This window comes from Salvelinus sp. IW2-2015, linkage group LG9, assembly GCF_002910315.2.
Source record: "Salvelinus sp. IW2-2015 linkage group LG9, ASM291031v2, whole genome shotgun sequence".
NCBI lineage: Eukaryota > Metazoa > Chordata > Actinopteri > Salmoniformes > Salmonidae > Salvelinus > Salvelinus sp. IW2-2015.
In genome coordinates this window covers 7,732,108-7,760,067 of record NC_036849.1, presented here as the reverse complement: position 1 = coordinate 7,760,067, position 27,960 = coordinate 7,732,108, and the positions used below count along the sequence as shown (strand labels likewise).

At 41.6% G+C, this 27,960-nt stretch overlaps 2 protein-coding genes across 3 annotated transcripts; both read right to left on the bottom strand.

Annotated features, from left to right (window-relative positions):
- Nucleotides 1–1,407: 1,407 nt before the first annotated feature.
- Nucleotides 1,408–6,575, bottom strand: eapp (e2f-associated phosphoprotein). Its single transcript, XM_023994137.2, has 6 exons — nt 6,400–6,575; nt 5,760–5,947; nt 4,561–4,671; nt 4,296–4,413; nt 2,046–2,171; nt 1,408–1,889 (listed from the first exon to the last, which is right to left on the bottom strand). The coding sequence occupies exons 1-6, from the start codon at nt 6,468–6,470 to the stop codon at nt 1,577–1,579; spliced, it is 927 nt and encodes a 308-aa protein (XP_023849905.1). The 5' UTR covers nt 6,471–6,575; the 3' UTR covers nt 1,408–1,576.
- A 215-nt stretch (nt 6,576–6,790) lies between these two features.
- On the bottom strand, nt 6,791–27,956 carry LOC111968508 (sorting nexin-6). Of its 2 annotated transcripts, XM_070445123.1 has the most exons (15): nt 27,911–27,950; nt 27,706–27,756; nt 26,627–26,753; nt 20,553–20,657; nt 19,824–19,934; nt 19,403–19,524; nt 19,069–19,192; nt 12,540–12,635; nt 11,901–12,006; nt 10,944–11,019; nt 10,787–10,826; nt 10,487–10,573; nt 10,188–10,347; nt 8,148–8,233; nt 6,791–7,897 (listed from the first exon to the last, which is right to left on the bottom strand). In XM_070445123.1, the coding sequence occupies exons 6-15, from the start codon at nt 19,444–19,446 to the stop codon at nt 7,844–7,846; spliced, it is 873 nt and encodes a 290-aa protein (XP_070301224.1). In that variant the 5' UTR covers nt 19,447–19,524; nt 19,824–19,934; nt 20,553–20,657; nt 26,627–26,753; nt 27,706–27,756; nt 27,911–27,950; the 3' UTR covers nt 6,791–7,843. The 2 variants fall into 2 exon arrangements, with proteins under 2 accessions (XP_070301224.1, XP_023849903.1); XM_023994135.1 differs by lacking the exon at nt 26,627–26,753 and having other exon boundaries at nt 27,911–27,956.
- Nucleotides 27,957–27,960: the final 4 nt, after the last annotated feature.

Sequence of the window (27,960 nt, the reverse complement as noted above, 5' to 3'; positions counted from 1 at the left end):
CATTTTTTTAAACATTTTATTGGTACATTTTTGGGGGGAGCCTGGCTTCCCTTGGCATCCATGAATACACACCACTGCTAAAAAAAAAAATACACACCACTGCTAAATCAGGCCTATGAAAGGGATAAAATCATTCTTCAGTCATAATTGTTCAGTGTTGTGATCAACAGTAGCCTAATTTGATAATCATATCTTCCTCACCTCTTTTTGACCAGTTTCCAATTTACTTGAGTAGCCTAACATATCAAATCAGTCTACACCAATGACTGTAGGCTATATTAGGTCTACACATGCACTTTTTATGCCAGATACAGCTGATTAAAATAATATTTGAAATCCATGAGATCGGAGTTCTAAAATTCTCAATAGTTGCACATGCACACGTTTAGGCCTGCAGGTGAGACAGATGCCGCATTCAAAACAACTGGGAACTCGGGAAAAACGATCTACAACTGAAGAAAAAAAAAACTTTTGAAAGGTCATCCAACTCGGAAACTCTGGCATCTTTCTAGACCTGATCACTGACGTCGGGATTTGACCAAGTGGAAAACCCTGGCCTCATCTTTCTACAAGTTTTTATGTCGGATATTACCGAGTTGTCTTGAATTCACCAACAGTAGGCTACACTGTGACCACCTAAGCTAGTAGCTATAGCCTACCGTTATCGTTTCATGGTCTATTGTTCAGCAATAAAAGGTTAACCAACAAATAGGCTACTTGCTAACTATTCGAAATTACAAGGCAAGGGATTGTAGTTAGTTACGTATCCGGCTAAATTACCTAGTAGCCTAGTTCTTTTCAAACCATTCTGGAACCAAAAAGGATACAGAAGATGGTTCTCTCCCAAGGCTTCAACATGTATAAAGCCATGACGAGAATATACTGGTAACACAACCAGGATATTTTCTTCCAGATAGCTTCAAACGCCACAACTTGAAGTTGTATTTAACCTGTCTTTTTTGTGATTGCCGATTATTTCTTGGTAGATAAAGCGTTTATCAAAAGCAATCACTTTTGCATGTGAAATCACAGAATCGACTCTTTACTCAACATGCCAATTACGTCCTTTTTGTTTTGAGCCAAATATCCCTGTGGGCTTTGAACAGGGCACCTGGCTCACATCCAGGAGGCAGCCCGGTTCCAAAACGAATGCAATCAACTGTCAACCGGTGCAGATTAATCCCCCCAGTGATGTTTAACGGCTTTCTTTCTCAACCAATCTCGAATCACATGAAAAAGCGACGCGCAAAGGGCAGTTTCCACTTCCTGTCCCGACTCTAATCAGATTTCCAAACGGTTATTGCTATCCGGAATCCTTGGGACGTACATACCCTAACCAAAGACAGTACAGTATGAAGATATACAAATCTTTGGTTCTAAAAAAATATATATATATAATAAAATAAAAAATAAAATAAATACCATAGGGGTAAACTTAATTAAATGTTGGCGGACAATGGCTGTAATCAAATCTTTACATGATAATACACCCCTGTCTAATACCATAAAAAGATGTACATTCAGACACCAAAAGTCTTATCAGGGATATCACAAAGGTCATATCAACAGTGTATCTTCAGCAGTGGCTGGCGAGGATGTTAAAAAAGTGGTAGACCTCGTCCTTATCGAGCACTGCCACCTCAGTGGAGCACTCCGTACACTGAACAGGATGGTAGATCTCCTCTCCGCCCATCCCCAACACCGCTCCTGAATCTGTGGCTTCCATTGCGGTTGTGGTTGATGCTGTTGGCTCTGGTTGATGCCCTTTCCTCTTCTTTCTGCTCCTCAGATTTTTCTCATTGAGCGTTTTGTACCGTAAAATCTCCTCTTTGTTTACTGTACAATTCATGACAAACATGGCTCTGTATTGGGTCCTGTATTTGTCATGCCTGTAGACAAAAACAAACAAGAGGTCGATTGAGACAAATCCTTTCCAGAATTGTTCAACCTTTACAATTGTAGTGGGTATAATGTTTGGCTGTGTAAAATGCTGTGAGTTTAGTTCAAGATGATATTCACAGCCAAATGAACTCTTTATTTCCTACCTTTGACAGTCAAGGCACAGCGTGGTCATGCATGCTGGGCAGTTAAGGACAGCATCGCTGCTTGGAAGCCCCTGGGATTGCCCTCTTCTGTTTCGTGAAGATTGCAATCTTCTCTTTTCGTTGTACCTGATCAAATAGGCAATAGGGGAACATAATTGACATACAGTGCACTCAGTATTCAGACCTCTTGACTTTTTCCAAATTTTGTTAGGTTACAGACATTCTAAAATTGATTAAATTGTTTTTTTCATCAATCTACACACAATACCCCATAATGACAAAGCAAAAACTGTTTTGTATCAATTTTTGCAAATGTATAAAAAATTAAATAAAATGCACATTTACATAAGTATTCAGACCCTTTACTCAGTACTTTGTTGAAGCACCTTTGGCAGTGATTATAGCCTTGAGTCTTCTTGAGTATGACGCTACAAGCTTGGCACAAGTGTATTTGGGGAGTTTCTCCCAATCTTCTCTGAAGATCCTCTCAAGCTCTGTCAGGTTAGATGGGGAGCGTTGCTGCACAGCTATCTTCAGGTCTCTCCAGGGATGTTCGATCAGGTTCAAGTCCAGGCTCTGTCTGGGCCACTCAAGGACATTGAGACTTGTCCTGAAGCCACTCCTGCTTTGTTTTGGCTGTGTGCCTAGGGTCGTTGTCCTGTTGGAAGGTGAATCGTTGCCTCAGTCGGAGGTCCTGAGCACTCTGGAGCGGGTTTTCATCAAGGATCTCTCTGTACTTTGCTCCGTTCATTTTTGCCTTGATTCCGACTAGTCTCCCAGTCCCTGCCGCTGAAAAACATCCCCACAGCATGCTGCCACCACCATGCTTCACTGTAGGGATGGTCCCAGGTTTCCTCCAGACGTGACGCTTGGCATTCAGACCAAAGAGTTCAATCTTGGTTTCATCAGACCAGAGAATATTGTTTCTAATAGTCTGAGAGTCTTTAGGTGCCTTTTGGCAAACTCCAAGCGGGCTGTCATGTGCCTTTTTACTGAGGAGTGGCTTCCGTCTGACCACTCTACCATAAAGGCCTAATTGGTGGAGTGCTGCAGAGATGGTTGTCCTTCTGGAAGGTTCTCCCATCTCCACAGAGGGACTCTAGAGCTCTGTTTGAGTTTATTTTATTTTTACAGGGACAATGCACATTAATCAACGTTTCAGTAAAAGTGCCGGTTTTAGCCAGCCGGCTAATTTTCAACCACAGTCCCTGGGCAGGTTATTAAAAACAATTACAATACAGACAATCAATGAGCAGTGAGCACACGCAGAGCAACATAGGACAAGCAAGACATAGCATACAAAGAGAGCAACATAGGACAAGCAAGACATAGCAAGCAGATAGAACAGAAAGCAACAAGACAAAATCCATAACAAGACAAAATCCATAAAAGCAACAAAGTGTTTCCACCCCTCACAAGCTACATGGAAAGCGGCAATGTCAGAGTGACCATCGGGTTCTTGCTCACCTCCCTGACCAAGATCCTTCTCCCCCGATTGCTCAGTTTGGCCAGCTCTAAAAATAGTTTTGATGGTTCCAAACTTCTTCCATTCAAGAATAATGGAGAACACTGTTCTTGGGGACCTTCAAAGCTGCCAAAATGTTTTGGTACCCTTCCCCAGAGCTGTGTCTCAACACAATCCTGTCTCGGAGCTCTACGGACAATTCCTTCGATTTCATGGCTTGCTTTTGGCTCTGACAAGCACTGTCAACTGTGGGACCTTATATAAACAGGTACGTGCCATTCCAAATCATGTCCAATCAATTAAATTTTCCACAGGTGGACTCCAATCAAGTTGTAGAAACATCAAGTATGATCAATGGAAACAGTTCAATTTCGAGTCTCATAGCAAAGGGTCTGAATACTTATGTAAATAAGGTATTTCTGTTTTTTGGTTTTAATAAATTTGCTAAAATTTCTATGAACCTGTTTTCGTTTTGTCATTATGGGGTATTGTGTGTAGATTGCTGAGGAAATTGTTTTATTTAATCCATTTTAGAATAAGGCTGTAACGTAACAAAATTTAGAAAACCTCAAGGGGTCTGAATACTTTCCGAAGGCACTGTATGCGACTACAACCAACCCTACTCATGGACTAAAAAGCACTATCAATGGAAATTCTCCACTGAGCATGCGTTTACTAATCTGGGTCCGAAAAACCGACCTTAAATATTTGACTTTCAAACGTCACCCTGTTATTACACACAAAAACACTTTTGTAACATTTTGTATGATGGAGGCATTGCTTACCTCCTCCTCTTGGCGTCCACCCACGCCTGATCCCGGTCATCCTCATCCGGGTCGTAAAGTAGTTCATCGTTGGTGGGGATGGATCGCTGTTTCCTGCGTCTCTGACCCGAGGAACTGCCTGCAGAAGAGGATCAAACAATCGTGTTTTGTATCGCATCATCTGTACAACAATAGGACTCTGTCCTTTGAAGTCCAAGGCTAGGGCTTAATCTGTGCCCTCAGAATCAATGTTTGGTTTACAGATTAATTCTAACTACACACTTACTTGGAGCAATTTCCTCCTCGTCTGAATCAGAGTCAAAATAAACATTGTCATAAAGCTCTGGCTGTGGTAACCCAGGCGTTGCAGCATTGTCATTGGTACCCAAAGCCTCTCCTGGGAAGGACAGATGGACACTGTTATTAATGAGTACAGCAGTACAATATTATTGATAGACAGGGGCGCAACTTTCGCTGGGGACAGGAGGGACATGAACCCCCACATTCTGAAATATAAATTTTGTCCCCCCCAGTTTTATCATTGCATTGTGATACAAAAAGAGGCATCGGTGTGCTGTGCTTTAGGACCATGCGGGGGCCTCAGCGCGGTAGGGTAGGCTGTTTGGTGGCTTCAGCCGGCTTGATTTAGGAATGTGTGGACACCACAGTGTGCGCGAACAGAGGCAGCTATTGTCTGTGTGTGTTGTGCTTTTCCCCCCCCTGAGTTGTAAAAGCAAGCTGAGCAGAAACTGGCTACTCTTTATTTGACTGAATGAGCTGGAAAGGTAACTGCTCTTTGACTTAACAGGAAAAAAGTCATTTATTCCCAGTGCTGAGCTAGTAGTGTAACTGACATGTAACGTTAGCTAATGTTTCATCCCGACTCGACTGACGTTCTGTCTGAAGTGAATGAACTAGCAGCTACCAGTTCAGCTCTAACCTCTAGCGATCTGTCAGGTAGCAGTATCTAACAGATGTTGTGTTTATGGAAATGTTTTGTAACCTTTGTTTCTTCCCGTTTCAACAGAAGTAAATTAACTCGTTTTCACCAGTTGATGTACCATTATAGCTGCCAAAAGTTGGCTAATGTTAGATATTATTCCCCCCCCCCAATCACAGTCAGCATAGCAATGTAACGTTATAGATCTGTCATGGTGCAGTCTGTATACAACGCTATGCTCATGATATTTGTGCATCTATAACTTTCTCACTCATCATTATTCACGATTCATTCAGGATTATCCATAATCATGGTAGCATCCACATTCATGTAGAAGTATTTAGAAACATATTCTATTTTTTATTTACAATACAAGTGACCATAGATTGTGTAGAAATGCAGGAAATGAGCTTTAGATGCCCCAAGACCCCCGTCCAGTAAATGCAGCTGAAGTGTTATCTCTATTCACAACAGAACAGTGCATTGCTGTCGCCGCCAGCCAAAAAGACACAACAAAAAAAAGAATGTTAGAAGAAAACTCCCACCTGCTGGTGCTGTAGGTGGCGCCCATTTGCACTCCATAGTCTTGATGGTGGTGCTGAGCTCTGCCTCCATCTCTTTCTCAAACTCATCCCCACTGGAGGACTCACTCTCCCCAGTCAAGTATTCTCGGATGAGCTTCCTCTTCTGACCTGGGGTCCCGTTCAAGAGCACATCCAGCTCATCCTCAGAGCTGGAAATACAGCAACAAATGAGGGTCTTGATAACATACCGTTTTCATATTGAACAGTCATTGGTCAGATCCTGTTTGAACAACACTCACAACTTTGCACCCTAATAATAAAGTACTTCTTTATAACAGGACTGGGGTCAACTATACTGAAATCCAGTCACTTGTTGAAATATAATTGACCCCAACCCTGCTTCACAGATCCAACCCCTACTTCACAGTGCCCAAGTAACGTTAATATTGAACGTTATGGGCCTTCAAGCAAATCAAGCTATAGAATATGGAAACAATACTGTACCCAAACATTTACATTGAAACCGGTTTACATCTTACTGTTCGGCTACTAGGTAGATAGCATCACCAGCAACCATGCTTGCATTGGACAACCAGCTTGCGTTCTTAGTGTGCTAGCTAGCCAAACGCTACCTAACGTCAAACCATGCAACCACAATTACCTGTCTTCAGCTTTTTCTTCATCACTTGGCTCCTCTATCTCATATGAATCATACTCTACTTGTCTGTTCATTTTGTATTTTATGAATTCTAGCTAGCAAATTCAGTTACGAAAACGGTCGAGGTAAAGGTAAACAAAGGTGGAAACTTTATAAAGCTTCGTCGCCAGGACCTTTTAGTTTACTTCCTGATATTTCACATTACTTCCGAGTTGCGCTTTTCAAAGTAAAAGTCCCAGGAGTTCAAAACTAGTAGGCAACTAGATTTTAGAAAAGGGAATTGCTTAAATACAGAGCCTTGTGTAAGTATTCACCCCCTTCCATTTATAAAATGTAGATTCCCCCCACACTGATCTACACTTTCAAGGTGAAAGAAACAACCTAGTACAAGCAGTTTAAAAAGTGGCCATCATCTTTTTATTCAACCTTAATATGAACAGTCGAAATGGAGTTTAATATGATATTGAAGGTACTTTTCCATTGGCTTCCCCTGGCTTTTCTTCCATGTTTCTCAGAGTCATAAAATATACAAAATTAAAAAGGTTTACAACTAGATAGATGGACAACAAATAGCCTAGTCAAAACATTTCATGAAATATGTTCAGGACGGTTCTAAGGTAAACAGTATCATTTATTATTAATATTTTCATAATCATTTTAAATCATCATTATCAGTACAACCATTTGTTTCAGCATTTCTCCATCTAAATAAATGGAAGCTTTGGTCACAGAAGGAAAAAAACATTCATATACAGTGCACTTAAAAATAAAGAAAACGGGAAAAACAAAAAACTTATCCATTTGTTTTTTTGTTGTTGTTTTTTTACAATACTTGATAGGCTTACTCTACATTAAGGCAAACATACTGAAGCATTACTTGTCTGGAATGAAAAAAAGAACATAACTTGTATGAAATTACTGAAAAACAAAAGTATTAGTAAAGATTAAAACAATCATTAGCAGTACAGTGAGAACTAATACAACATGTACAAGGCTTTTAGTGACAATACACTTCAATAATAGTAAGAATGAGCTCAACTTGAACAAAGGAACTGAGCAGCATCACAGAAAAAAGTTTTACTGAAACTATTGGCCTCAAAGATTACAATAAGCAAAATAATAACAAATAATCAATCTGGACAGACATGACGTGATATAGATTGGGAGAAGATTCCCATGGAAAATTATGATTGTTGTTAACAATGAAAAAGTTGACGTGATTTAACATAGTTATAGGTTCTTGTGCTGTGTGGATATTGCAGCTATTTCACTGCGGCTTCCTCACGTTTTTAGGGGGGGTTGTGGGTGGAGTTCGGTGTCTCTGGTGATGACTACGAACAGACATCCTGAAAACAAACTGACCCCAGATATGCTCTCTCTTCCATCTTCTCAGTGAAGACCAGACCAAAGCGGGGAAAGCTCTGTACAGTGAACCTTCAGTAAAGACCTAAGTGTCTCCTTTGAGGACCCCGACACAGCTTTGCAATAATTGTAAATTACCCTGTGGAGAAGTAGCGAGAAAGAGGATTAGCCTAAACCTGGGGAAAAAGCAGTTTTGGAAGTCTTAATTATTTAATTTTAAAAAATGTAACTAGGCAAGTCCATTAAAAACAAATTCTTATTTAAAATGACGGCCTACACCGGCCAAACCCGGAAGATACTGGGCCAATTGTGGGACTCCCAATCACGGCCGGTTGTGATACAGCCTTGATAGAATCGCTAATAGACAACCATGTATAATAAAAAATGACCTTAGCATGTTTGAGTTCCAGTTCGGCAAGTTCCACCAAGTTCTTTCTGAAGGCTGCTACTCGTCTCGTCTTGAAGTCTATAAGCTCTATTCCGGAATTGCAGAACATTATCAGATTTACCCCTCTACATCCCTAATCTGGTTAAGCTTCTCTTACATGCAAAACTTGGGACTCTGATTTCATTTTCAACAGGGAGGGATACTTTTTTGGAAAAGTATGAAATGCCTTGAATTATTAATACTGCTGAAAAAGGTCCAATGCAGCGGTTTTTATCTCAATATCAAATCATTTCTGGGTAGCAATTAAGTACCTTACCGTGACGGTTTTAAAATTAAAATTGTCAAAAAGAAACAAAAATAGCTTCTTAGCAAAGAGCAATTTCTCAAGCAATAATTTAGCCAGGACTGTCAAAAATTATATACAGTGGGGAGAACAAGTATTTGATACACTGACAATTTTGCAGGTTTTCCTACTTACAAAGCATGTAGAGGTCTGTAATTTTTATCATAGGTACACTTCAACTGTGAGAGACGGAATCTAAAACAAAAATCCAGAAAATCACATTGTATGATTATTTAAGTAATTAATTTGCATTTTATTGCATGACATAAGTATTTGATACATCAGAAAAGCAGAACTGAATATTTGGTACAGAAACCTTAGTTTGCAATTACAGAGATCATAACTTCCTGTAGTTCTTACCAGGTTTGCACACACTGCAGCAGGGAGTTTGGCCCACTCCTCCATACAGACCTTCTCCAGATCCTTCAGGTTTCGGGCTGTCGCTGGCAATACGAACTTTCGGCTCCCTCCAAAGATTTTCTATTGGGTTCAGGTCTGGAGACTGGCTAGGCCACTCCAGGACCTTGAGATGCTTCTTACGGAGCCACTCCTTAGTTGCCCTGGCTGTGTGTTTCGGGTCGTTGTCATGCTGGAAGACCCAGCCACGACCCATCTTCAATGCTCTTACTGAGGGAAGGAGGTTGTTGGTCAAGATCTCGCGATACATGGCCCCATCCATCCTCCCCTCAATACGGTGCAGTCGCCTGTCCCCTTTGCAGAAAAGCATCCCCAAGAATGATGTTTCACCTCCATGCTTCACGGTTGGGATGGTGTTCTTGGGGTTGTACTCATCCTTCTATTCTCCAAACACGGCGAGTGGAGTTTAGAGCAAAAAGCTCTATTTTTGTCTCATCAGACCACATGACCTTCTCCCATTCCTCCTCTGGATCATCCAGATGGTCATTGGCAAACTTCAGACGGGCCTGGACATGCGCTGGCTTGAGCAGGGGGACCTTGCGTGCGCTGCAGGATTTTAATCCATGACGGCGTAGTGTGTTACTAATGGTTTTCTTTGAGACTGTGGTCCCAGCTCTCTTCAGGTCATTGACCAGGTCCTGCCGTGTAGTTCTGGGCTGATCCCTCACATTCCTCATGATCATTGATGCCCCACGAGGTGAGATCTTGCATGGAGCCCCAGACCGAGGGGGATTGACCGTCATCTTGAACTCTTCCATTTTCTAATAATTGTGCCAACAGTTGTTGCCTTCTCACCAAGCTGCTTGGCTATTGTCCTGTAGCCCATCCCAGCCTTTACAGGTCTACAATTTATCCCTGATGTCCTTACACAGCTCTCTGGTCTTGGCCATTGTGGAGAGGTTGGAGTCTGTTTGATTGAGTGTGTGGACAGGTGTCTTTTATACAGGTAACGAGTTCAAACAGGTGCAGTTAATACAGGTAATGAGTGGAGAACAGGAGGGCTTCTTAAAGAAAAACTAACAGGTCTGTGAGAGCCGGAATTCTTACTGGTTGGTAGGTGATCAAATACTTATGTCATGCAATAAAATGCAAATTAATTACTTAAAAATCATACAATGATTTTCTGGATTTTTGTTTTAGATTCCGTCTCTCACAGTTGAAGTGTACCTATGATAAAAATTACAGACCTCTACATGCTTTGTAAGTAGGAAAACCTGCAAAATCGGCAGTGTATCAAATACTTGTTCTCCCCACTGTATATAAAGAAAGTGGATAATGTACCTTGCTTTGCGGACTCTGAGATTTTCTCAAACTTCTGACAGCACACCTGCTGGCTGGTCTCTGCCTGAAGCACATCTTTGTTCTTTGCCCTGGCTTTGTCCAGAGCTTTGTTTGCATTCTCGTAATCTACCAGGGCCCTCCCTCGCCTGTACAATAGATCCTGAAGAACAGCAGATTCCATAGAGCACATTAATACTAACACTACAACACTGTCTGATGAAAATGCTCAGATAATACCTCTTCAGGGTATCTAATCATAAATGATTGACGATTAAGAAAAACAGAGTCAAGATAGTTACCTTAGCAGCTTGTGACTCCCTGAGATAATACTTCAGTAAGTCGGCAAGTTTCAGGTCCTCATCTGCAGCCACTCGAGCCTCTATTTTCTGTAGAGGAAGGGACACCAGCAGAAACTTGTGAACTTTAGACAAGATCTACATTGCGACCAATAGATAGCTCATCACCACAGGTCTAGTTTTTGGCTATAATGTACATAGTTATTGACCATAGCCTATGCTTTGGTGTTCATAGCTGGTACACAACAAATTGACAAAATTGCGTCATACATAGAACACAATATTAAAAAGAAATCAACATACCCGTGTTTTCTCAAACAGCTCAGAAACTTTCAAGAAAAATCTGGAAAACAGTCAATTGCATTTGAGTTACTATAGTTTCTAGATTATATTTTTGAGTTATTATAGATTAATGGCAGCAGACAATGTTTGGAGAGAAAAGGGGAAACTTTTTGCATACTTGCACACATCTGTGGAGTCCTGGGTTCCTAAAGTGTACAGTGTGGAGGCGATTCTATTGATATCATCTGCAGCACCTTCAACAGAGGAACTCGCATTAGATCACATTACATTTCAAATAACAGCTCAACCACCATACTCACACACACACAGATGGTCGGTCAATCATGTACAAAATATATCAATAAAATGGAAGCAAACATCTTTTAGAAAATAACCTACAATGATAAAACATCTGCAGCAGAACAATTTCAAATACGCAGGGAGTCACTTTTCAAACACAGTATCATTTTTTAATGCTGTGGAAATGAGGTAACATACATAGTAGTTCCTACACAAAGCTGAGGACATGACAGATGTATTGTTTGATTCTTGGGAATGACAGAGGACTAGATTTCTGAGGGGAATTTGTTTCCTGAAGCTGTCAAAGCAGGATTGAGGTGTGAACAAATGAGCAGAATTTTTTTTCTCCAAAAGACTAAAGGGAACCTCATGGCTCTTACCTGTTAAGATATAAAAATCTGGACAAAAAATACAGTTACAAAAAAATTACAGGTAATTTACAAGTTATTGTGCTCATCCCCCAAAAATATTTAGGAACATGACAAAGTTTAGAATTGAGTCGGCTGTCATCCCCAACATTTTAAGACTGACTGAACCAACTACAAATAAACAAACAACTTACCCATTTCCATATTTGTCAGCGAATTAATATAAAACAGAAAATAGACGTAAAATACAACGCACACCACAAGGACAAACAGGCTGGTTTCCACAAACATTAAAACATGATACCAAAGTGACTCAGTCCCACTCACAGTTCACAAAAAAATGCATTTCAACACTTTCAATTGGAATTACTCAAAACAATCTCTTTCTCAGTAACTGATTAAAATCCATGTATATAGCAAAAAGCTTACCTAGCACGTGGAGATTACGAGACAGTGAGGAGACTTACTTTTGTGAGACCTGATCATTCTATCAGATTTGGAGGAGGCATCTTTGACGCGATTATGGTACTCTAAAAGGAATGTCTTCTCATGCTCAAAGAAATCATCTACATCCTGAAATCCAAAAGACAATTATGTCAAACTTTATACACGTACAAACTGTTAAAGAATAACTACAAATCTGAAGATAAAGACTTTGACAACTGCATTTATACAAAATGTGAGCACCATTCATAATGCTAAACAATGTTTATCAACCAATGCGTAAGTCGCAAAATACTTATGTTGTGATTTCATTCAAATATAAAACTCAAAGCAAGTTCAATCCCCATTTACTTGGCTGAATGGATTTACATCGAAAAGAGTGGAGGAATGGTTTACATAGAAAAGAGTGGAGGAATGGTTTACATAGAAAGGAGTGGAGGAATGGTTTACATAGAAAAGAGTGGAGGAATGGTTTACATAGAAAAGAGTGGAGGAATGGTTTACACAGAAAGGAGTGGAGGAATGGTTTACATAGAAAAGAGTGGAGGAATGGTTTATACAGAAAGGAGTGGAGGAATGGTTTACATAGAAAGGAGTGGAGGAATGGTTTACAAAGAAAGGAGTGGAGGAATGGTTTACACAGAAAAGCAAACCCAACTCACCTTTACCCCTGCCACTAACACGCCGTCTGCTGACTTCACTACATTCTTGAAGAAATCTTCCATCTTCTCCCTCTTGTTTTTGCCTCGTACACTCAGCTGTGAACAAAAGAGGTCAAGTAAGGACAAACTGACAATGATAAAACTAAGACAAGGTAGGGAAATGGCATATGTTTTCAGGCACATTCGACTAGCCTTTTGAGTTATCTAAAGTTAAAAGAAACGAGAGATAGAGCGAGCTTGTCTAATAACATTTCCACAGCTACAATCGTCACCAAAATACAGTCAGGTTAAAAATGATTGGCAGCCTTCATAAAGATGAGTAAAAAAGACTGTATTAAATCCTTTGCGTGTATAACGGCACTGAGCCTTTTAACGGCACTGAGCCTTTTCCTCCAAACATAACGATGGTCATTATGGCCAAACAGTTCTATTTTTGTTTCATCAGACCAGAGGACATTTCTCCAAAAAGTCCCCATGTGCAGTTGCAAACCGTAGTCTGTCTTTTTTATGGTGGTTTTGGAGCAGTGGCTTCTTCCTTGCTGAGCGGCCTTTCCGGTTATGTCGATATAGGACTCGTTTTACTGTGGATATAGATACTTTTGTACCTGTTTCCTCCAGCATCTTCACAAGGTCCTTTGCTGTTGTTCTGTGATTGATTTGCACTTTTCACACTCAAGCACATTCATCTCTAGGAGACAGAACAGAACGCGTCTCCTTTCTGAGCGGTATGACAGCTGTGTGGTCCCATGGTGTTTATACTTGGATACTATTGTTTGTACAGATGAACGTGGTACCTTCAGGTGTTTGGAAATTGCTCCCAAGGATGAACCAGACTTGTGCAGACTTACAATTCTTTTTCTGAGGTCTTGGCTGATTTCTTTCTTTTGATTTTCCCATGATATCAAGTAAAGAAACACTGAGTTTAAAGGTAAGCCTTGAAATACATCCACAGGTACACCTCTAATTGACTCAAATTATGTCAATTACCCGATCCGAAGCTTCTAAAGCCATGACATTATTTTCTGGAATTTTCCAAGCTGTTTAAATGCACAGTCAACTTAGTGTATGTTAACTTCTGACCCACTTTAATTGTGATACAGTGAATTATAAGTGAAATAATTTGTCTGCAAACAATTGTTGGAAAAATTACTTGTGTCATGCACAAGTAGATGTCCTAACCGACTTGCCAAAACTATAGTTAGTTAACAAGAAATTTGTGGAGTGGTTGAAAAACGTTGTTTTAATGACTCCAACCTAAGTGTATGTAAACTTACAACTTCAACTGTATTCTATTCTACTATATTTTAGTCAATGCCACTCTGACATTGCCCGTCCTAATATTTATATATTTATTAATTCCATTCCATTCTTTTACTTTTAGATGTGTGTATTGTTGTGAATTGTTAAGACAATACTGCACTGTTGGAGCTAGGAACACAAGCATTTCAATACACCCGCAATACCATCCGCTAAATATGTGTATGCGACCAATCAAATTTGATTTGAATTAATGATGATGTCGTTGACCTTAAAAAGCGCCCCACGACCAGTGGAAGCAAAATAGCCCCATAAAATCAAAGATTCACCACCATATTGTGCAGTTGGTATGGGGTTCTTTTCCGCATATGCATCCTTCTTTTCGACACCAAACCCACCCCTGGTGTGCATGGCCAAAGACCTCTATTTTCATGTCATCTGATCATAGCACCGGTTTTAATCCAAGTGCCAATGCTGTTTAGAAAACTCCAGGTGTTTTACATTTGTTGGATGAATTGAAAATAGAGCTCTTGGGCCACGCACACCAGGGGTGGGTTTGGTGTTCACAAACCGCTCGCCCATATGACAACATACATGTGGTCTGCGGCTGTGAGGCCGGTTGGTTGTACCGCCAAAATCTCTAAAACAATGTTGAAGGCGGCTTATGGTAAAGAAATGAACATTCAATTCTCTGGCAACAGCTCTGGTGGACATTTCTGCAGTCAACATGCCAATTGCACGCTCCGTAAAAACTTGAGACATCTGTGGCATGGTGTTGTGTGACAAAACTACACATTTTATTGTCTCTTGCACAAGGTGCACCTGTGTAATGACCATGCTGTTTAATCAGCTTGTTAATCATGCCACACCTGTCAGGTGGATGGATTATCTTGGCAAAGGAGAAATGCTTACTAACAGGGATGTAAACAAATGTGTTTTATTTTGTTTGAGAAATAAGCTTTTTGTGAGTATGGTACATATCTGGGATCTTTTATTTCAGTTCATGAAACATGGGACCAACACTTTACATGTTGTCTTTCCATTTTTGTTCAGTGTACATTCTTTTACTGGTTGGTTCTCCTCTGTGTCTTTCCCACTTAAACACCCACACGCTCAGCAACACACAGCCCCCGAATGCCACCCCCTTCCATTTGAACTGTTGGATTTTCAAATACAACCAACCAGAGGTCTCAACAAAATAAACACTTGAGAGAACCAATCAATGCCTCTCCTCAATTTCTAAGCGAATATTGCATTTACAATGCTCTCCTGTCCAGATCAGTGTGTCACAGCTCTCCCTGCACTGTGAGTCATGTCAGCCAAGCTAGGTAAAACCACAAGTGGATCTTCCAGCAAGCCAATAACCCCAAGCACACATCAAAACCACAAAGAAATGGTTAATTGACCACAAAAACAACATTTTGCAATGGCCATCTCAGTCTCCGGACTTGAATCCCTTTCAAAACCTGTGGTTTAAATTTTGAAGAGGGCAGTCCATAAGCACAGATAAAATATCAAGGATCTGTATGGAGGAATGGTCTAAGATCCCTTCCAATGTGTTCTCCAATCACATCAAACATTTCAGAAAAAGGCTTAGTGCAGTTATCCTCGCAAGGGGAGGGTGCCAGAGTATTGAAAACAGGTGTGCCAATAATTTTGACCCATATCTTCTTTAGGAAAAAAATTATTACTTGTTAAACAGAATCTCTTTCTCTGAGCAATTTAGGATTTACCTAATGTCGCAGGAGGGGATGGCTGCCGTTTTACGGGCCCCTAACCAACTGTGCTATTTTGTTTAAGTTATTTTGTACATGATGTTGCTGCTACCGTCTCTTATGACCGAAAAGAGCTTCTGGATATCAGAACATTGATTACTCACCTCGAACTGGAAAATTTTTTTTTATTTAATAAGCCTGACGAGAAGGATATACTGCTTCCCCGGGACCAGGCCCAAATCCCCGTCATTCGCGTGAAGAAAAGACGGAAATACAGGGGGCAGAGTTTGGGGTGCCTTGGTGAGAAATCGTCGGTGAGTGGGTAACCCGCCTGTACCATCCGTTCTATCGACCAACGTGCAATCACTGGAGAATAAAAAGGAGGATCTCCGTTCGAGATCATCCTACCAACAGGACATTAAAAACGGTAATATCTTATGTTTCATCCAGTCGTGGATGAACGACGACATTGATAATATAGAGCTGGCTGGGTTTTCCGTGCATCAGCAGGACAGAACAGCTACGTCTGGTAAGATAAGGGGTGGAGGTGTGTGTCCATGTGTCAATAACACCTGGTGCGCGATGTCTAATATTAAAGAAGTCTCAAGGTATTGCACACCTGAGGTAGAGTACCTCATGATAAACTGTAGACCACACTATCTACCAAGAGAGTTTTCACCTATATTATTTGTAGCCACCCATTTTACACCAAACCAATGCTGGCACTAAGACCACACTCAACGAGCTGTATAAGGCTTTAAGCAATCAAGAAAATGCTCATCCAGAAGCGGCGTTCCTAGTGGCCGGGGACTTCAATGCAGGTAAACTTTAATCCGTTCTACCAGCATGTCACATGGGCAATCAGAGGAAAAAAATAACTCTAGACCACCTTTACTCCACACACAGAGACGTATACAGAGCTCTCCCTCACCCTCCATTTGGCAAATCTGACCATAATTCTATCCTCCTGATTCGTGCTTACAAGCAAAAACTAAAGCAGGAAGTACCAGTGACTCGCTCAATACAGAAGTGGTCAGATGACACAAATGCTACACTAAAGGACTGTTTTGCTAGCACAGACTGGAATATGTTACAGGATTCATCCAATGGCATTGAGGAGTATACCACCTCAATAAGTGCATCGACGACGTCGTCCCCACAGTGACCGTGAGTACATATCCAAACCAGAAGCCATGGATTACAGGCAACATCCGCACCGAGCTAAAGGCTAAAGCTGCCGCTTTCAAGCAGCGGAACACTAATCCGGACGCTTTTAAGAAATCCTGCTATGCCCTCAAACAGGCAAAGCCTCAATACAGGACTAAGATTGAATCCTATTACACCGGCTCTGATTCTTGTCGGATGTGGCAGAGCTTGCAAACTATTATGGACTAGAAAGGGAAACCCAGCCGCGAGCTGCCCAGTGACGCGAGCCTAGCAGATGAACTAAATGCCTTTTATGTTCGCATCGAGGCAAGCAACACTGAAGCATGCATGAGCACCAGCTGTTCCAGACTACTGTGTGATCACGCTCTCTGATGTGAGCAAGACCTTTAAACAGGTAAACATTCACAAGGCCGCGGGGCCAGACGGATTACCAGGATGTGTACTCAGAGCATGCGCAGACCAACTGGCAAGTGTCTTCACTGACATTTTCAACCTCTCCCTGACCGAGTCTGTAATACCTACATGTTTCAAGCAGACCACCATAGTCACTGTGCCCAAGAAAGTGAAGATGACGCAATCTCAATCGCACTCCACACTGCCCTTTCCCACCTGGACAAAAGGAACACCTACAGTACCAGTCAAAAGTTTGGACACGCCTACGCATTCTAGGGTTTTTCTTAATTTTTTACATTGTAGAATAATAGTGAAGACATCAAAACTCCTTCAAGACGGTTGGAAAAGCATTCCAGGTGAAGCTGGTTGAGAGAATGCCAAGTGTGCAAAGCTGTCATCAAGGCAAAGGGTGCCTGCTTTGAAGAATCTCAAATATAAAATATATTTTGATTTGTTTAACACTTTTTTTGTTACTACATGATTCCATGTGTGTTATTTCATAGTTTTGATGTCTTCTCTATTATTCTACAACGTAGGGAAAAAAACTTGAATGAGTAGGTGTGTCCAAACTTTAGACTGGTACTGTATGTGAAAATGCTTTTATTGACTACAGCTCAACATTCAACACCATAGTGCCCACAAAGTTCATCACTAAGCTAAGGACCCTAGGACTAAACACCTCCCTCTGAAACTGGATCCTGGACTTCCTGACGGGCCACCTCCAGGTGGTAAGGGTAGGCAACAACACATCTGCCACACTGAACCTCAACACTGGGGCCACTTAGGGGTGCGTGTTTAGTCCCCTCCTGTTCAAACACGACTGCGTGGCCAAGCACGACTCCAACACCATCAGTAAGTTTGCTGACGACACAACAGCTCACCACACAACAATCACCGACAACGATGAGACAGCCTATAGGGAGGTCAGACACCTGACAGTGTGGTGAGCAAGACAAAGGAGCTGATCGTGGACTACAGGAAAAGGAGGGCTGAACAGGCCCCCATTAACATCGACAAGGCTGTAGTGGAGCGGGTCGGGAGCTTCAAGTTCCTTGGTGTCCACATCACCAACAAACTATCATGGTCCAAACACACCAAGACAGTCGTGAAGTGGGCACGGCAACAACTTTTCCCCCTCAGGAGACATTTGGCATAGGTCCCCAGATCCTCAAGAAGTTCTACATCTGCACCATCGAGAGCATCCTGACCTGTTGCATCACCACCTGGTATGGCAACTGCTTGGCATCCGGCCGTAAGGGCTACACATGGTAGGGCGTACGGCCCAGTACATCACTGGGGCCAAGCGTCCTGCCATCCAGGACCTATATACTAGGCGGTGTCAGAGGAAGGCCCAAAAAATTGTCCAGTCACCCAAGTCATAGATCTCTCTGCTACTGCATGGTAAGCGGTACCGAAGCGCCAAGTCTAGGTCCAAAAGGCTCCTTAACAGCTTCTACCCCCAAGCCATAAGACTGCTGAACAATTAATGAAATAGCCACACGGACTATTTACATCAACCCCCCCACCCCTTATTTTACACTGCTGCTACTTGCTGTTTATTATCTATGCATAGTCACCTTACCCCTACCTAAATGTACAAATTACCTCGACTAACCCGTACCCCTGCACATTGACGACTCAGTACCGGTACCCCCTGTATATAGCCTCGTTATTGTTATTTTATTGTGTTACTTTTTATTACATTTTTTACTTTATTTATTAAGTAAATATTTTCTGAACTCTATTTCTTGAGTTAAGGGCTTGTAAGTAAGCATTTCACGGTAAGGTTGTTGTATTCGGCTCATGTGACAAATACAATTTAATTTGTATTAGTTTAAAATAACATAATTTCTAAAACATTGAAGCCTACAATATAGCTCAGTATTTGTATTATTTATTTTAAACAGTCTTTTTGACTCATCTTTATCAAGGGAGACAATACTTTTGGACCTGACTGGAAATCTAAATCCTAAATTCGTAATCTCAACCCCACTTACGTCTTGGTTGTACTCTAAAAAGACATGGAAGTTCATGTCTTTCCTTAAGACAGGATGGGCAGCCACACGGCAAAGAAACACTTCATGCATCGCCACGGTCTTCTTGAAGATAGCCAAGTATTCGCTGAAACACAGATATAGCCAAAATATGAACCAATGGCATTCAGTGCATCCAAGTATCCCAACCAAACCACTATACTGAAACACAAAAACAATGTCAGAGCAACATGGGTCTTGTCAAGTAGGCACGGAAGGTTATAAAACACAGAGAGCATGAAATGAGGTTGTACTAACCTAACCTTTTTTTTATGTGACCTAATGAACATGAACTCACGCTTCAAGTTCCTGTTTCATTTTGGTGAACTCTTCCTTGGTCATGGAACCTTCACCTTCCCCCAGTTTCTGTAACTTCTCTCTGGAGGCATCGAAGTCAGGTCTTGGTGGGGCAGGGGGAATCTACAATTCAACAAATCACAGTTAAATCAGCAGTTTCTTGAAAATGAACATCAAGCTAAGTTCATTACTCCATGACACCAGACAGTTTTAATGAGAAAGGGAATTGACAATGAATAATTTAGTTGTTTTCTAAAACCCTGAAGTTTATAAGCCAATCCTAAAAGCCAAAACAGTCATCTCCCAAATCGCACCCTATTCCCATATAGTGCACTACTTGTCAAAAGTAGTGCACTATATAGGGAATAGGGTGCCATTTGGGGGGGACACACAGAGTACCCTGGACGGCGCTCAGTACTTACAATGTAGCCTGCATACTCCTCATTCTCCACGAAGGAGTCATGGAGCCAGATGAACTCCTCATGCTGCCTCACCACTGAAAACTCATTCTGCTTGAAGTTAGGAAGAGTGCTCTGGAAGGTAAAACAAAATAATAGGAATCAGACGTCAATCATAGAACACATTATACTGAAAAACAGAGCCAAATACAGAATAGAGTATTTCTCTATGGCTCTTCTGAAAATATCTTTCTGCCAATTAGAATGTGCAGCTCAATTAAAAAAAAAAAAAAGGGGAAAAACAGGACTTGATCACAATGATCATCTCAAGACAGTGACTAACCCCTTTGAATCATGATTGAATTCCTTCCTTCACAAGAGTCCTTGAAACATTATAAAAGCAGCCGTAAAAACAAATAAACCCATGACATTATGAGGTTACACTTTGACAGTGACAGGAAATTGGAATTCTCTCTGCATAGAAAATGAAGTGCCATCATGCAGTTTCTTAACCTTAAATCTTCATTTGCGTTCCATTAAATCAACAAAGCTTATTTTGCATACATGCACACTTATTTTCAGAAGACAACATGAATGTGGAGATAAGACAACTGCTGAGGAGGAACATAATTGCAAGTCATGTGACATGAGTCTCGATTCACACAGCCATAAAAATGCACATTATTGGCCTTTCATTTGCCAAATGCCAGGGCAAACAGGAATAAATATTGACAGGTAGCTAAACTCTCCTACCTTAGTATGGACAGTAAACTTAACCTTGTCCCGCTCACTCAATGCATCAGAAATGTCCACTTGAAGTGTTGCATCAGTTTGGAGGTCAACGTTGACTGCCCTAGGCTGCAAAATATTGTAACGGATATTGTATTGTATTTAGTGACAAGCAAATGACAAAATCACCATTCCCCAATAGCTAGCTCTGTCAAATAACGTCTTGGCTAGTCTGATTAATCAGGCTGTAATACACAATTATTTGGTATATACAGCCTGACACTAATGCCTGCAAAATCATGTAAATATTCCTTACAAGCCAGAATGTTAAATAAAATGTTATATAAACTTACTCTACCAGTTGTCTGTGCGCCTTGTGTGTAGATTGCTGCTTGAAATTTTAGACAGAATATCCACAGGAAAGTATTGTTAACCCAACATTATAGAGAGCCGGTAGGTATATGGTTCAGAATGCCAAGCGAAACCAGGCAACGCACATCACCTGGCCAATACGATCCCTAAAGTGAAGCATGGTGGCGGCAGCATCATGCTGTGAAGATGTTTTTCAGCGGCAGGGACTGGGAGACTAGTCAAGGTCAAGGGAAAGATTATCGAGGGAAAGATCCTTGATGGAAACCTGCTCCAGAGCGGGGCGAAGGTTCACCTTCCAACAGGACAACGACCCTAAGCACACAGCCAAAACAATGCAGGAGTGGCTTCGGGACAAGTCTCAATGTCCTTGAGTGGCCCACCCAGAGCCTGGACTTGAACCCGATCTAATATCTCTGGAGAGACCTGAAAATAGCTGTGCAGCAACGCTCCCCATCCAACCTGACAGAGCTTGAGAGGACCTGCAGAGAAGAATGGGAGAAACTCCCCAAATACAGGTGTGCCAAGCTTGTAGAGTCATACCCAAGAAGCCTCGATGCTGTAAATCACTGCCAAAGGTGCTTCAACAATGTACTGAGAAAAGTGTCTGAATACTTATGTAAATGTGATATTTCAGTTTTGTATTTGTAGCTAACGGTAGCTAGCTATTCAACAAATTTGACGTCTGTTGTTAGCCACGGCTGTCACCTGTCTACAGCTGATCAGATCATGCAATAAGGAATTACTGCAGAATACCAATAATACAAATAGCTGCCAAAGGTGCTTCAACAAAGTACTGAGTAAAGGGTCTGAATACTTCCAGTACCAGTCAAAGTTGACACACATACTCATTCAAGGGTTTTTCTTTATTTTTACTCATTTCTACATTGTAGAATAATAGTGAAGACATCAAAACTATGAAATAACACATAGAATCATGTAGTAACCAAAAAAGTGTTAAATCAAAATATATTTATATTTTAGAATCTTCAAAGTAGCCACCCTTTGCCTTGATGACAGTTTTGCACACTCTTGGCATTCTCACAACCAGCTACACCTGGAATGCTTGAGCTTCCACAGATGCTGAGCACTTGTTGGCTGATTTTCCTTTACTCTGCGGTCCAACCCATCCAAAACCATCTCAATTGGGTTGAGGTCGGGTGATTGTGGAGGCCAGGCCATCTATTGCAGCACTCCATCACTCTCCTTCTTGGTCAAATAGCCCTTACCCAGCCTGGAGGTGTGTTGGGTCATTGTCCTGTTGAAAAACAAATGATAGTCCCACTAAGCGCAAACCTTGACGGGATGGCGTATCGCTGCAGAATGCTAATGAACTTATCCTCTGCAGCAGAAGTAACTCTGGGTTTTCCTTTCCTGTGGCGGTCCTCATGAAAGCCAGTTTCATCATAGGGCTTAATGGTTTATGCGACAGCACTTGAAGAAAATGTTTAAATTCTTGAAATTTTACGAATTGATTGACCTTCATGTCTTAAAGTAATGATGGACTGTCATTTCTCTTTGCTTATTTGAGCTGTTCTTGCCATAATATGGACTTGGTCTTTTACCAAATAGGGGTACCTTCTGTATACCACCCCTACCTTGTTACAACACAACTGATTGGCTCAAACGCATTAAGGAAATATATTCCACAAATAACAAGGCACTCCTGGTAATTGAAATGCATTCCAGGTGACTACCTCACGAAGCTGGTTGAGAGAATACCAAGAGTGTGCAAAGCTGTCATCGAGGCAACGGGTGGCTACTTTGAAGAAACTCAAATATAAATATATTTTGATTTGCTTAACACTTTTTTGGTTACTACATGATTCCATATGTGTTATTTCATAGTTGATGTCTTCACTGTTATTCTACAATGTAGAAAATAGTAAAAATAAATCAAAACTCTTGAACGAGTAGGTGTGTTCAAACTTTTGACTGGGACTGTATGTAAATCAAATCAAATTTTATTTGTCACATACACATGGTTAGCAGATGTTAATGCGAGTGTAGCGAAATGCTTGTGCTTCTAGTTCCGACAATGCAGTAATACCCAAAGAGTAATCTAACCTAACATTTCCACAACTACTACCTTATACACACAAGTGTAAAGCGATAAAGAATATGTACATAAAGATATATGAATGAGTGATGGTACAGAACGGCATAGGCAAGATGCAGTAAATGGTATAGAGTACAGTATATACATATGAGATGAGTAATGTAGGGTATATAAACATAAAGTGGCATAGTTCAAAGTGGCTAGTGATACATGTATTACATAAAGATGGCAAGATGCAGTAGATGATATAGAGTACAGTATATACATATACATATGAGATGAGTAATGTAGGGATGTAAACATTATATTAAGTGGCATTGTTTAAAGTGGCTAGTGATACATTTTTACATAAATTTCATCAATTCCCATTATTAAAGTGGCTGGAGTTGAGTCAGTATGTTGGCAGCGGCACTAAATGTTAGTGTGGCTGTTTAACAGTCTGATGGCCTTGAGATAGAAGCTGTTTTTCAGTCTCTCGGTCCCTGCTTTGATGCACCTGTACTGACCTCGCCTTCTGGATGATAGCGGGGTGAACAGGCAGTGGCTCGGGTGGTTGTTGTCCTTGATGATCTTTATGGCCTTCCTGTGACATCGGGTGCTGTAGGTGTCCTGGAGGGCAGGTAGTTTGCCCCGTGATGCGTTGTGCAGACCTCACTACCCTCTGGAGAGCCTTACGGTTGTGGGCGGAGCAGTTGCCGTACAGGCGGTGATACAGCCCGACAGGATGCTCTCGATTGTGCATCTGTAGAAGTTTGTGAGTGATTTTGTGACAAGCCGAATTTCTTCAGCCTCCTGAGGTTGAAGGGCGCTTCTGCGCTTCTTCACAACGCTGTCTGTGTGGGTGGACAATTCAGTTTGTCCGTGATGTGTACACGAGGAACTTAAAACTTACTACCCTCTCCACTACTGTCCCGTCGATGTGGTTAGGGGGGTGCTCCCTCTGCTGTTTCCTGAAGTCCACATCATCTCCTTTGTTTTGTTGACGTTGAGTGTGAGGTTATTTTCCTGACACCACACTCCGAGGGCTCACCTCCTCCCTGTAGGCCGTCTCGTCGTTGTTGGTAATCAGCGCTACCATGTAGTGTCGTCCGCAAACTTGATGATTGAGTTGGAGGCGTGCATGGCCACGCAGTCGTGGGTGAACAGGGAGTACAGGAGAGGGCTCAGAACGCACCCTTGTGGGGCCCCAGTGTTGAGGATCAGCGGGGTGGAGATGTTGTTACCTACCCTCACCACCTGGGGGCGGCCGTCAGGAAGTCCAGTACCCAGTTGCACAGGGCGGGTCAAGACCCGGGTCTCGAGCTTGATGACGAGTTTGGAGGGTACTATGGTGTTAAATGCTGAGCTGTAGTCGATGAACAGCATTCTCACATAGGTATTCCTCTTGTCCAGATGGGTTAGGGCAGTGTGCAGTGTGGTTGCGATTGCGTCGTCTGTGGACCTATTGGGTCGGTAAGCAAATTGGAGTGGGTCTAGGGTGTCAGGTAGGGTGGAGGTGATATGGTCCTTGACTAGTCTCTCAAAGCACTTCATGATGACGGAAGTGAGTGCTACGGGGCGGTAGTCGTTTAGCTCAGTTACCTTAGCTTTCTTGGAACAGAACAATGGTGGCCCTCTTGAAGCATGTGGAACAGCAGACTGGGATAAGGATTGATTGAATATGTCCGTAAACACACCAGCCAGCTGGTCTGCGCATGCTCTGAGGACGCGGCTGGGAATGCGTCTGGGCCTGCAGCCTTGCGAGGGTTAACACGTTTAAATGTTTTACTCACTCGGCTGCAGTGAAGGAGAGCCCGCAGGTTTTGGTAGCGGGCCGTGTCAGTGGCACTGTATTGTCCTCAAAGCGAGCAAAAAGTGATTTAGTCCGTCTGGGAGCAAGACATCCTGGTCGGCGACGGGGCTGGTTTTCTTTTTGTAATCCGTGATTGACTGTAGACCTGCCAAATACCTCTTGTGTCTGAGCTGTTGAATTGCAACTCTACTTTGTCTCTATACTGGCACTTAGCTTGTTTGATTGCCTTGCGGAGGGAATAGCTACACTGTTTGTATTCGTCATGTTTCCGTTCACCTTGCCTGATTAAAGCAGTGGTTCCGTTTCAGTTTCGCGCGAATGCTGCCATCAATCCACGGTTTCTGGTTTGGGAATGTTTTAATCGTTGCTGTGGGTATTATGTCGCCGATGCACTTTCTAATGAACTCGCTCACCGAATCAGCGTATTCGTCAATGTTGTTGTTGGATGCAATGCGGAACATATCCCAATCCACGTGATCGAAGCAGTCTTGAAGCGTGGAGTCAGATTGGTCGGACCAGCGTTGAACAGACCTGAGCGCTGGAGCTTCTTGTTTTAGTTTCTGTTTGTAGGCTGGAAGCAACAAAATGGAGTCGTGGTCAGCTTTTCCGAAAGGAGGGCGGGGGAGGGCCTTATATGCTTCACGGAAGATAGAATAACAATGATCCAGGGTTTTACCAGCCCTGGTAGCACAATCGATATGCTGATAGAATTTAGGGAGTTTTGTTTTCAGATTAGCCTTGTTAAAATCCCCAGCTACGATGAATGCAGCCTCAGGGTGTGTGGTTTCCAGTTTACAWAGAGTCAGATAAAGTTCGTTCAGGGCCATCGATGCGTCTGCTTGGGGGGGAATATATACGGCTGTGATTATAATCGAAGAGAATTCCCTTGGTAGATAATGCGGTCGACATTTGATTGTGAGGAATTCTAAGTCAGGTGAACAGAATGACTCGAGTTCCTGTATGTTGTTATGATCACACCACGTCTCGTTAATCATAAGGCATACCCTCCAGCCCCTCTTCTTACCAGAAAGATGTAAATGTGATATTTCAGTTTTGTATTTGTAATAAATGTGCAAACATTTTTAAAAATCTATTATTGTTTTTTCATTATGGGGTATTGTGTGTAGATTGATGAGGAGGGGAAACAATTCAATACATTTTAGAATAAGCCTATAACGTAACAAAAAGTGGAAAAAGTCAAGGGGTCTGAATACTTTCCGAAGGCACTGTATATGAATTGGATTTCAATCTTAAGAAAAATGTAAAATTCAGACAAAAAATATATCGCTTGTTCTTCATCCTCCCCTGGTTAAGAACATAACATGTTCATGTCATGGCAGCTTGGGTCAATAGCTATTGACGAGAGAAACCGAATATCCAATAAAACTAACTTTACCTCGGTGCCAAACCAAACCATATACCTACCGGCTCTCTAAGAAGTTGGGTAAACAATACTTTATTCGTCTTAAATTTTGAGCAGCTGAAGGACAAACCGCACAGACAACCGGTAAGTTTCAATGTAATTTTATTCAACATTCTGGCTTGTGAGGAACATTTACATGATTTTCTAGGCATTAGTGTCAAGCTGTATACCAATTAATTGTGTATTACAGCCTGATTAATCAGACTATGTATTGGCTTACTAGCCAACTCAGAAGCTGTGCACGTCCTAACCCATTCATAGATGCTAACTACCTTTAGTGTCTATTGATGATGGTATCTTCTTCCCGGGGACTTTTGTTAAGAACCCAGAAGCATGCTCTAAACATGAACACGTATCGCTTGCGGTATGGTTTTGGAAACATATCTTTCATATCAGCAAGAACTAATAATAAAGAACTAATAAAAAAATTAAACAAAAGTTCAATTACTACACACCTTTAATAGGGTTAGGATTAGTGTTCCCACACGGCCATATCTCCATGTTACAGCGCATGTTTAAGGAAAGACAGGCGGGAACAGGCGACCACCTCTGCTAGTTAGCTATCTAGCATGCTCCGAACATCTGTGTGAAACGGAAGAAGGCCGCCAGAAACTTGTTGTAACTGAAAAATACTGTCGGCTACAACTGTGATAAAGCCGGCTAAAACAGTGTACAGTAAGTGTATATTTTGCATGTGTGAAAATACCATTATGAAAAAGATTGCAGTCAGAGTGCAGTATAACGGCAGTATGCTTCAAATACTGCATACAAAATAACTTTTTTTTACTACAGTAATTTTTCAGTGTAACTGCAGTTCAAATGCTGTGCATTGCAGTTATTCTGCAATTACTGCGTCCAAAATACCACAGTTGACTGCAGTTACTGCACTTTCAAAACTGCAATATTTTTTGGTAAGGGTTTGATGTGATATGAAAGTAAAGGGCTTTATGTTTCTAGAACCGTATCGCAATTGATAATCGATTCACGTTTAGATGGAGTATTTAGCTGCTTTGGCTGCCAGAGCCGGTCTACCTTTGAAAATAACATAAGGTGTGACACTAACAAGTTATGAGTAACGTTACATTATTGGGCTGTGCACTTCCTAGCAAGCTAGCCTGCAAAACAATAGCAGAAATCTAATAAATGTGCATAGGTAGATGGGTCTGTTACTAGTTAGCAATGGCAATAGAGTTATTCATACAGTGAGCAGTTAAAATAAGCTTATGTTCATTGTTAACAATAGGTAACTAACGTTAGCTAGCTAGCTAATGGATTGTAACGGTTGCCAGCTAGCTGGCCAGCTAGTAGGAAGACAACTGACTCCTGATGTGGTCAAGCTGGCTAGTTTAGCTAAGAGTAGCTAGCTATTCAACAAATTTGACGTCTGTTGTTAGCCACTTGTCTAACAGCTGATCAAATCGTGCAATAAGGAATTACTGCGGAATACAAATAATATAAATAGCTGATCGGACTGTTAAGACCAAAATACAAATAAGATAAATATTTGTATTTTAAATCAAAGAAAAAAACTTACTCCTCTGTCCTCCTCGGAGAGGAAATCGGGACCATCGTCCAGCCCTTCTTGCTAGGTAAACAAAAGACGGCGTCACGGGACATGCATTAGCCACATTAACGTTCAATGAGCAAATCATCGTTTATTGATGAATGTGTCAGATGATTGCACATATAAAACAATAAGGTGCGCTAGCTAGCTAGAGTAAATTGTGTATAACACCTACCATCATGGCTGCTGCGGGTGGAGTATTGAGTCGTGTGACGGTGGGATCTG

Coding starts and splice junctions, on each gene's coding strand:
- eapp (XM_023994137.2), bottom strand. CDS start 6,470: ATGAACAGACAAGTAGAGTATGATTCATATGAGATAGAGGAGCCAAGT. Junction 5,948..6,399: donor GAAGAAAAAGCTGAAGACAG/GTAATTGTGGTT, acceptor CTGTATTTCCAG/CTCTGAGGATGAGCTGGATG. Junction 2,172..4,295: donor GTGGACGCCAAGAGGAGGAG/GTAAGCAATGCC, acceptor CTATTTGATCAG/GTACAACGAAAAGAGAAGAT.
- LOC111968508 (XM_023994135.1), bottom strand. Junction 8,234..10,187: donor CTCAGAGTCCGCAAAGCAAG/GTACATTATCCA, acceptor ATTCCGGAATAG/AGCTTATAGACTTCAAGACG. Junction 7,898..8,147: donor TGGAACTCAAACATGCTAAG/GTCATTTTTTAT, acceptor ACTTCTCCACAG/GGTAATTTACAATTATTGCA.